Below are 10,377 nucleotides of genomic sequence, written 5' to 3'. Positions count from 1 at the left end.
TTAGCAATGCATATTACTAATAAAAAATTAAGTTTTAATATATTTACGGTAAGAAATGTACAAAATATCTTCATGGAACATGATCTTTACTTAATATCCTAATGATTTTTGGCATAGAAGAAAAATCAATAATTTTGACCCATACAATGTATTGTTGGCTATTGCTACAAATATACCCCAGCGACTTGAGACTGCTGTTGTGCTCCAGGGTCACATATGTTTATATATGGCCAATGACCATAACAGTGCAAATGGCACCAGGAGGTAGAAATGTGAAAGGGAATGTGCAAAATATAAAATAAAAATGCATGATCGTTATATAACGATAAAAGCAGATGAATGGTTGAGTTCTTCTGCATTTAAAGCTCACTCTGCACTCACCTTGCCGGTACTGCGAGCAGACGAGGGGCAGGTCCGTATGGTGACTGATCTGCTGATAGAGGCGCAGGGACTCCTTCAGCGTTCGCTCCTTCTCCAGCTTGTTCTGGATCTGTCTGGAGCCCTGCAGCAGCTCATTGGCCTGTCAGGACGGAAAGAGATCTGATAACGTCCTGATCCTCAACCGCATCCGGTTTATAAAACACACAGACATTCAGTTCCATACTGACTTGCTCATATAACTCATACAGATGCACAACAAAACTGGGTCCTGAAGGTGTCATTAAATAAAGAAATATTAAAATAAGTTACAAAAAACAGTTATGGTCATGGAATAGTTAAGAAATAAAAAAATATATATATTTTATTTTTCAAATAAATAAATTTAAAAAGGTAAAAAAAAAAAAACTAAATAAACTAAAAATAAAGTTAAAAAAGCTACTAAAAATAGCTACACTAAATATACTAAAAAAAAAACTAAATAAAATACACAAAAAAAAATATTAAAAACTAAATTAATACATAAAAAAATAACTAAAATAAAATACGCCAAATAAAAACAATGAATAAAAAATAGTTGCACTAAAATAAATAAACACAAAAACTAAGTATAAAAAATAAAAACAATAAATAATACCTACAGTAAATAAATACAAACACTAAGTACTAAAACACAAAAAAACAATAAATAAAAAATACTAAAAAAACAATAAAAAATTGCTTCTCTCTATAAAAAAAACAACAAACTAAATAACTAAAAACAAAAATAAACTAAATAAAAAAACGAAACCAATTGAAATAAGTAAAATCTAAAACAACTAAATTAGAAACCAAACAAAATTGACAAAATAAAAAAAATAATAAAATAACTGATCTAAATAATAATAATAATAATAATAACAGGACCAGCAGTTTTTCTAATAAAAGTAAGTCACTAAATAAATGTAAATTAAAAAATAAATAAATAAATAAATAAAAACAAATAAATTAAACAGAACTAAACATACCGAAATATAGAAAATAAAATACTTGGATAAAAAATACAAACTAAAATTGTAATAAATAAATTAAAAACTAAAATTAATCATTAAAATTAACTAGAAACTAAACTAAAATAAAAAATAAGCCAAATAAAAACAATAAATAAAAAATAGCTACACTAAATAAATTAACACATTTTTATATATTTATTTGTTTTGTGAGTAATTGTAGATCTTGCAGCATTTTACAGTAATGCATTATTTTGACTATTTATTTGTTTATTTTTAGTAGTGGCAGATTTTTTTTCTTTAACAAAAATAAGCATTATTTCTTTTTTTATTCTTGAGTAATGCCAGAAAAAAACATATTTTTTGAGTAATTAAAAATAACTAAACTAAAAACACAAAAAACTAAAACAACTGAAATCCGTAAATAAATAAATAGAAAAAAAGTAAATGAAAAACAAACTAAAAACTAAACAACAAGCAGTGAGATTCCTTTCCCGCAGCTGCCTTGAGTTATTTTCCTCAGCTTGTTTTGTGTCTCCATGTGTTCGTGGTTTGTGTGGCGTCTGACTGGAGTCTCATTGAGACGCACAGGTACCTTGGAGCAGATGCTGTCGTCGCTGCTGTACAGCAGAGGGCAGATGTCTCTCAGGTGAGTGCTGACGGTGTCTACACACGCACTGTCTTTGATGTACACGTTAATGAGGGCGGTGATGAGAGCGCCACTCAGCTCGCGTCCAGAAACAACCACATCCTTAAAACTCACAGCCTTAATCTGGTCCTGAAACTCCTGACGGAGAAAAAAAAAAAAAACAATCATTAGGGATTTAACGATATCGGAATCTCACGATACAATAATATCACGATATGAAGTCCACGATGCGATATTTGTGATATTCAAAAAAAAAATTTAAAAAAAGACAAGTGACAAAATGAAAATTGTTTACATTTTAAAGTTAAATTATTCTATCTAATGCACTTTGAGAGTTCAAAATTAAGAGCTGCAACCTTTGTTCTTAACTAAGAAAACTTAAGTCAGAAAAAGTCAGTGCATTGACTTGTAGCTGAACTTTAAAGGAGACTCAAGCCTCTTTTTATTTGTGGTATACTGTCTCAGTCTAAATTACATTCACACTGGTGTTTTAGGAAGCCAAACAAATTAGAATAGAATAATTATAATAATGACAGTAGTAGCCATATGTGTGACCCTGGAGCACAAAAGCAGTCTTAAGTCGCTGGGGTATATTTGTAGCAATAGCCAACAATACATTGTATGGGTCAAAATGATCCATTTTTCTTTTATGCCAAAAATCATTAGGATATTAAGTAAAGATCATGTTCCATGAAGATATTTTGTCAATTTCCTACCGTAAATATATCAAAACTTAATTTTTGATTAGTAATATGCATTGCTAAGAACTTAATTTGGACAACTTTAAAGATGATTTTCTCAATATTTTGATTTTTTTGCTCCCTCAGATTCCAGATTTTCAAATAGTTGTATCTCAGCCAAATAATTTCCCTACTGTAGTGTAAAGCAAAAATAATATACCTATAAAAAATTCATTTTCATTTATGTTACAGTGCAGTTGTTTTACAATATGTGACCCTGGAACACAAAACCAGTCTTAAGTGTCAATTTTTCAAAATTGAGATTTATACATCATCTGAAAGCTGAATAAATAAGCTATGTTGGGATAGGACTATATTTGGCCGAGATACAACTATTTGAAAATCTGGAATCTGAGGGTGCAAAAAAACATCACTACTGTTCATATTCAAGAAAGCACGAGGGGTAACAGAGAGCAATGGGTCGTACTTTGGGCATCTCGGAGACGATGAGGCTGAACTGATGGTCACACAGAAGTTTCCAGAGCGCCAGCGTCTGATAGGAGCGATGAACCAACTGCTGCATGGCCTGAAGAGACGCTTTCTCATATTTGATTTTTTTGCTCCCTCAGATTCCAGATTTTCAAATAGTTGTATCTCAGCCAAATAATTTCCCTACTGTAGTGTAAAGCAAAAATAATATACCTATAAAAAATTCATTTTCATTTATGTTACAGTGCAGTTGTTTTACAATATGTGACCCTGGAACACAAAACCAGTCTTAAGTGTCAATTTTTCAAAATTGAGATTTATACATCATCTGAAAGCTGAATAAATAAGCTATGTTGGGATAGGACTATATTTGGCCGAGATACAACTATTTGAAAATCTGGAATCTGAGGGTGCAAAAAAACATCACTACTGTTCATATTCAAGAAAGCACGAGGGGTAACAGAGAGCAATGGGTCGTACTTTGGGCATCTCGGAGACGATGAGGCTGAACTGATGGTCACACAGAAGTTTCCAGAGCGCCAGCGTCTGATAGGAGCGATGAACCAACTGCTGCATGGCCTGAAGAGACGCTTTCTCATACGCTTGAGCCTCCGCTGAGGAGCAAACATGAGAAGATGGTGAACACCTGAGCGCTCACAGATAACACAGACACACACTGAAACTCACTGTGGTACTTCCTCTGGAGCTCCTGCTGCACTTGCTGAGAGCTGGAACCATCGGGCCGCATGAATCCCAGAAGCCTTTGCTGTAGGTTTGCTGGCGAGCTGAAACTGAGGATGTCAAGTGAGTTATGGTTAAGCATAGTTATGGTTATGTATTTTCTTTTAAGGTAATAAAACAATTGTTCATAAAATTAAGGAACCAAAAAAATGGAATGAAGATCAATAATAAAGTACTTCAATATTTTTAGTTTTTAAATAAATAATAATAAAAATAATTTTCACTAAATATCTGTAAAAAAAAAATTTTAAATAACTAAAAACTAATTAAAACAATTATAATTTTATAGAATATAAATATACTTTTTTTTTATTACATTTAAAAAAAAAAAAAACTAAATACTAAGTTAAAAGTTTATAAGTACATAACTGAAAATTAGTAAAGAAACAAATCAAATACTAAGTAAACATAAAATAAATGAATATTTTTTTTAATTAAAAAAATAAAACAGTAAAAATATATATTTATAGAAAATCAAATCTTATAAAAATTTTTTTACCGTTTAACACACAAACTAAATGTTAACAAAGAAATATGTGTAAATAAATTAGTAATTAGTAAATAAAACAAATTAAATGCTAAATAAAGTTTAAAAATACATATTTATATTTATAGAACAATAAATAACTACATATCTGAAAATTAGTAAATGAATAAAACTAAAAAACAAAACTAAATTCTAAATAAATTAATAAAAAAATAAGTTAAAAATACAAATAAAATAAGCTAAATAAAAATAATAATAAATACGAACTACAAACTAAAGAAATAACTATGTTTGATTTATTTAAATAAATGATAGATCTGCTGTTGAGCTGAAACTGAAGAGATCAAGTGAGTTAGAAAACCCAGCGTGCATTACTACAAGATGACCATGAGAGGATCTAAAGGGCACCTACTTGCCCACACCCAGAGAAGTTGGACTGAACTGGGAGTTTTTGTCCAGGAACTCCTTCAAACCCTGAAGCTCCATCAAGACGACCTCCAGATCAGATGAACTGGCTGTGCTCTCCAGCTAAAACCAAAGATCATCATCAGGGAAATACACAGAACGCTGCTGGAAGTGATTTCAGGCATGTTGCAAATAAACTAAATGTTTGACTGGCAGAAGTCTTTTTCTGATTGGCTAAAAAAATAAATGAAAAACACATCAACTAAAAAAGTTAAATATTAATTACAAAAAAAAATAAATAGTCAAAATGAATGAATAAAAATAAACTAAAAGAAAAACAAAGCTTGACAAAAAAAAAAAAAACTAAAAAATAAGACAAGCAAAATAAAACAAAAAAAAAGGGTTACAAAAACTCTGGAACACAAGCAGAGCAAAAATTTTAAATTGCTGCAAAAACCTTTGATTACTCAAAAAAAAAAAAATAATACTAATAATGCTTACAACATTTTTGTTAAAGAAAAAAAATCTGCCACTACTAAAACTAAACAAATAAATAGTAAAAATAATTAGGGATGTAACGATTAACCGCGAGCCGGTTGAAAATCGATAAACATGCAGCATTTTGTCCAAGCAATAATAAAAGGACACATTTATTTATAATTTGTCTTAAACCTCATTTTGTAAAAAAATTATTTTTTTTTAAAAATCATGAATCGAATCGTGAAATCAAAATCGTGAATCGAATCGTGAGTTGAGTGAATCGTTACATCCCTAAAAATAATGCATTACTGTAAAATGCTCCAATATCTACAATTACTCACAAAACTAATAAATACATAAAAACAAAAAGTAAAAAAATAAAATGAATAAATACTTCAAAATCTGTGCTTACTAAAAAAACAAAATAAATAACGAAATAAAATAACTAAAGCATTATTGTAAAAATGTTCAAAAATCTGTAATTACTCACAATAAACAAAATAAATTAAAACAAAAAGCAGCATTTTTGTAAAAATGCCCCAAAATCGGTCATTACTCATAATAAACAAAATAACGCACAAATCATTTTCATAAAAATCTGGCATTACTCACAATAGTCACAGTCTGCCTGCCTTTGGTTATGGTGGTCTCCATCGAAAGACTCCCATCCCAGATGTTCCTGTTTTAAAGCATCAACATTAAAAAAAAATGAATGCAAAGAATCAGCACTTTTATTTTGAATCGATTAATCGTTTTGCACAAGTGTTCAGAAGCCAAACGCCTGTATTTGACCGTAACGCTGACTGACCCCAGTATACGTGTGAAGTAGATACTGATGCCGTTGTGTTTTCCAGAGAAGATGACCTCGGGTCCAGACGACACCGCGCCGCTCAGGCTCATGGGAGTCGCTGGGATGTAAGGCGTCGACACGGTCGGCGGGAACATGCCTAATGAGTCAACCACATATTTACACACAACAGCAAAAAACACATTCATAAAACGGCACTTGTGCAACATTCACTTTTTAATATTCAAGCATGAAATAAGACAGGATCTGATTGGATTATTATTATTATTATTAATAAAATGATATTCTATATTTAGAATAACATGCAAAATAACAGGAAAAAAGACAACAAAAAGATGCATTTTGGGCCTGAAATACAGTAGGGGTGTGAATCGTCACTGGTTTCACGGTTCGATTCAATATCACGATGCATCACGATTATATCAAACTTATTTTGTGCATTTTTATTAAATTATATAAGCAGGATATTTTTTTAAATAATTACAAATTAATAATAAATCAAAACAATTGTTAAGAACTTAACCAAATAAATATAGCTTCAAAACATACAAGCAAATATAAAGTAATAAAGGCCTAATAAGACAATTACAACTGGTTCAGTATTTGAGAGTGCTTTAAATTTCCGAAAGTTTACAGACAATCATGGGTTTTTCATTTTTCCTCAGCATTATTGCCGTTTGATTATTACTGAAGAGATCATAGACAGTGGAAAACATCAAATATTAGATAGTAAGCACAGAATTAACTTTGTGCTGCTGCCCGTGATCGCGTCAAGGATCAGCCAAATTTGCAGGTATATCTTGAAAAGCGGATGTTTTGGAAAGTGCTACACTAAGTTTTTTCTGCCATCTAGTAGTTTAGAGGAAAATAATATCAAAGGCGCCTTTAGCCCCATTGTAACCTAATGAAGGGGCAAAAGACAGTTACAAGTGATAAACAAAAAGTACTTTCAGTATCTGAGAGTGCTTTAAGTATCCGAAAGTTTACAGACAATCATAGTTATGAGTTTTTCTTTTTTCCTCAGCATTATTTCTGTTTGATTATTACTGATGAGATCACAGACAATAGGCTGCATTCACACTAATGCACAGATCTGTTTCCACATATCAGATGTTTTGTCCTGTTCTGAAAACATAACTGTTTACATCAATTTCATATCATAAAAGTATTCGGAGATGCAAGTGCATTTAACCACAGCCGCGATCGAGCTTCAGGACAAACAAACACAAAAAGTGAAAGTCTGTCAGTGCGTGAGTTTCGTGCATCTAATACGCAATGCATTCCAAACGGCAGAAATGAAAGCATATCTAAAGTAAAACACTGAAATAACGGCGAGTGGAAGCACACACTGTAAAGCAATGCACACGTGTTTCACAGCTCCTGTGCAATGAAGTCACCGTGTGGATGCTCTACAGTGAATGGGTGCCGTCAGAATGAGAGTCCAAACAGCTGATAAAAACATCACATTAAAATCCAGCCACATATTTGTTTAGAGCTGTTTTGGCTTGTAAACGGTGCTTGATCTGTGCAGATTTCTCTCTTGATTCAGACCAGACCACTTTTTCACTTATATCCACATTTTTAGTTAAAAACATCTTAATGCTGGATTTGTCTCAGCTTTTGTCTTCTCCAGATGTTAACTGATGGACTGGAGTGCTGTGGATTATTGTGATGTTTTTATCAGCTGTTTGGACTCTCATTCTGACGGCACCCATTCACTGCAGAGCATCCATTGCTGAGACACTGATGCAATGCTGCATTTCTCCAAACCTGGTGAAGAAACAAACTCATCTACATCTTGGATGAGCTGAGGGGGAGTAAATGTTCAGCAAATGTTAATTTTCAGATGAATTATTGCTTTAACCTGTTAACTGTCGGTTCCACTTTCTGAGCATAGACCTGAAAATGCCATTTCCAACTTAAACTGTTATAAATTTTGAATGCTTTGGACCACAGACTTAAAGCTGGTCTCTTTTTAAAGAAAACACTTGTCAGATTATTGTAGAAGTGAAAAAAGTTATAAAGATTATATAACAAAAATTTATGAAAATATAAAATGTCAATTTAAATATTTATATTTTATATCAAATATATATTTTACAAAACATGTTTTACTCTGGTTCTAAAAAATCAAAACCAAAATTCTGAACAGGTTATGTTCCAAATTTGAGGTTGATATCTCAAAAAATGAGCTTTCAGTGAGATTGTGTTTGGGCGTAGTACCAAGCTTTTCCACTAGATGGCCATCAAACTCCATTAGTAAGATCCACTATACTAGTAGAGACAGATTAGTGAAGCGGCCGCTGGTCTGAGGGGTGGTTTATACCTGGCGCAGGTGTGGCAAGAAAACTGGGGTTTGGTAGGGGGCTGCCGATAGACATTGGGGATCCTACAATCACAGCAGACTACAGATTAGACATTAGTGGACACTGACACATGAACAACCAGCTACTAGTAAGTGATTCGACATGGTTAATGGTTAAAACATGATCAGCGTGGCGGGTTGAGATGTTAGTCACCTGGTACGGGGGAGCTGAAGAGCGGGCCAACGTTACTGGGGGCAGAAATGGCAGATGGGAAACGCATCTGAGCCTCTCCACCGTACCTGCATAAAAATACCTTCTTTATTAATAATGTCAAAACAGGCTGTGCAACATATCAAATACTCACAATATATTCATGACGATTTTGTTGCCCATATAAAAGAAACATCATGATTTGTGAAATGAATATTGCAGTGGTTTTAAGGCACATTTTATTTAGCCATTCAATGAACTGATCAAATGTATCGTATTTTACGGAAAATGTGTTGCACTGGATCGAAATTGTTCAAATTAAAAAATAAATAAATAAAATAAAAACAAAGACTGACAAGTCACATTGGTGTATGAGTGACATTTTTCCATTTTTTTTTCCATTCAGAAATCATGTAAAATAGCAACATAAAACAAAAGGTTTCAATAAAATAAATAAAGGAAACAAAAACAATTATTTATACAAAAAGATTTTTGTAAAAATGCTTAAAAAATTGTCATTATTAAAAAATAATTAAACACAAAATAAAGCATTACTGTAGAAATATTCCAAAACTGTAGTTACAACAAAATAAAAACAAAAGATAAAAAGCTTTTTTGTAAAAAATTTCTAAATCTGTCATTACTAAATTTTTTTACTAAAAATCGATTCAAATTGTCCATTTAATTTAACTGATTCAAGAAAATATATATATTTTTTTTTTTTAAATCGCTCAAAAAAAGAAAAGAAAAGAAAAGAAAAAAAGCCTCTGGCTTTACACATAGCATTTTTCATGCACTAAATGTTATATTAAAAATACATGTATGCTAATCATATCGCTGCTTGTTGTTATATTGGTGCAAATAATACAGAAAAAAATGTAAATAGATATTCCTTGTGTTGACTTGAAAAACACTGATTATAAATTGAATTTAATTTTAATTGTTTATTTTTTTAATATTTGATTCTTTACACATTTTGAAACTATTTGGCTACAAGGACTGTTAAAAATTAAACGATGGTTGCTCTAACTTAAAAAAAGACGCTTTAAGCCATTTCAAAGCAGCCACAAATAACATCAAAAGCCTGGGAAAGAACAATTATATAACTTCATATCTGACCTGAAGAAGGCTCGTGTGGCCCATACAGAAACCTCTCGATCACACGCTGCTGAGGAACAGGCCAAGATGAGCGCCGTGGCACACGCCTGCCCTTCCTGTACAGGAAAACATCTATATATTAGAGCAGGGCTGTACGTTAACTTTTTTTTCACATAGCACTGGTGCTACAGAGGTTGAAAGTTTTGTAGCACAGGCCAAAAAGTTGTAGCACAAGTATAAAACGTCTGTTATCATGTCTGAAAACAAACACAAGTAATGGAGTTCATCACTTAAACAGGCACTGATGTTCCGTACAGAGCACAAAAAATACAAACCATCACAAAAATTGTTTTAGACAGTTTTCTTAATTTGCTAAAAATGGAAGAGTGCAGAAACATAACACCTCTTACACCTTAACAAAATATAAAATAAAAAAAACAATGGCGGACATTTAGGCAAAGTTAGCAAAGATAAAAATCTTTGTCATTATTTTATCTTTGTTATTAGAAAATAAGAACAAAGATATACATTACAAATACACATAATATACAAATAAAACAAATAGTGCTTTATTTTTCAGGTACAGTATTTAGCAGTAAAATTCAAGAAATTGAATGTACAAATATTAAAATAAAACACTATATACACTATATACAT

General features: G+C 31.7%; 1 protein-coding gene across 3 annotated transcripts in view; it reads right to left on the bottom strand.

Moving 5' to 3' along the window:
* nup155 (nucleoporin 155) overlaps window positions 1-10,377 on the bottom strand; it is a 40,736-nt gene that overhangs the window by 13,223 nt on the left and 17,136 nt on the right. Inside the window, exons 13-23 of one of the 3 annotated variants that reach the window (XM_016490893.1) lie at window positions 9,742-9,836; window positions 8,626-8,711; window positions 8,433-8,495; window positions 6,107-6,245; window positions 5,911-5,977; window positions 4,826-4,941; window positions 3,873-3,976; window positions 3,750-3,799; window positions 3,184-3,267; window positions 1,963-2,154; window positions 382-520 (exon numbers count right to left, since the gene is read on the bottom strand). In XM_016490893.1, coding sequence (XP_016346379.1) covers window positions 382-520; window positions 1,963-2,154; window positions 3,184-3,267; window positions 3,750-3,799; window positions 3,873-3,976; window positions 4,826-4,941; window positions 5,911-5,977; window positions 6,107-6,245; window positions 8,433-8,495; window positions 8,626-8,711; window positions 9,742-9,836 — 1,135 coding nt within the window. Of the gene's footprint in view, window positions 1-381; window positions 521-1,962; window positions 2,155-3,183; window positions 3,283-3,665; window positions 3,800-3,872; window positions 3,977-4,825; window positions 4,942-5,910; window positions 5,978-6,106; window positions 6,246-8,432; window positions 8,496-8,625; window positions 8,712-9,741; window positions 9,837-10,377 lie in introns of all 3 variants that reach the window. The other 2 variants (XM_016490894.1, XM_016490892.1) reach the window with 2 other exon arrangements.

Source organism: Sinocyclocheilus anshuiensis, unplaced genomic scaffold, assembly GCF_001515605.1.
Source record: "Sinocyclocheilus anshuiensis isolate Anshui unplaced genomic scaffold, SAMN03320099.WGS_v1.1 scaffold738, whole genome shotgun sequence".
Lineage (NCBI taxonomy): Eukaryota > Metazoa > Chordata > Actinopteri > Cypriniformes > Cyprinidae > Sinocyclocheilus > Sinocyclocheilus anshuiensis.
The sequence above is the reverse complement of the archived record's forward strand: the minus strand, read 5'-3'. Positions and strand labels throughout refer to the sequence as shown.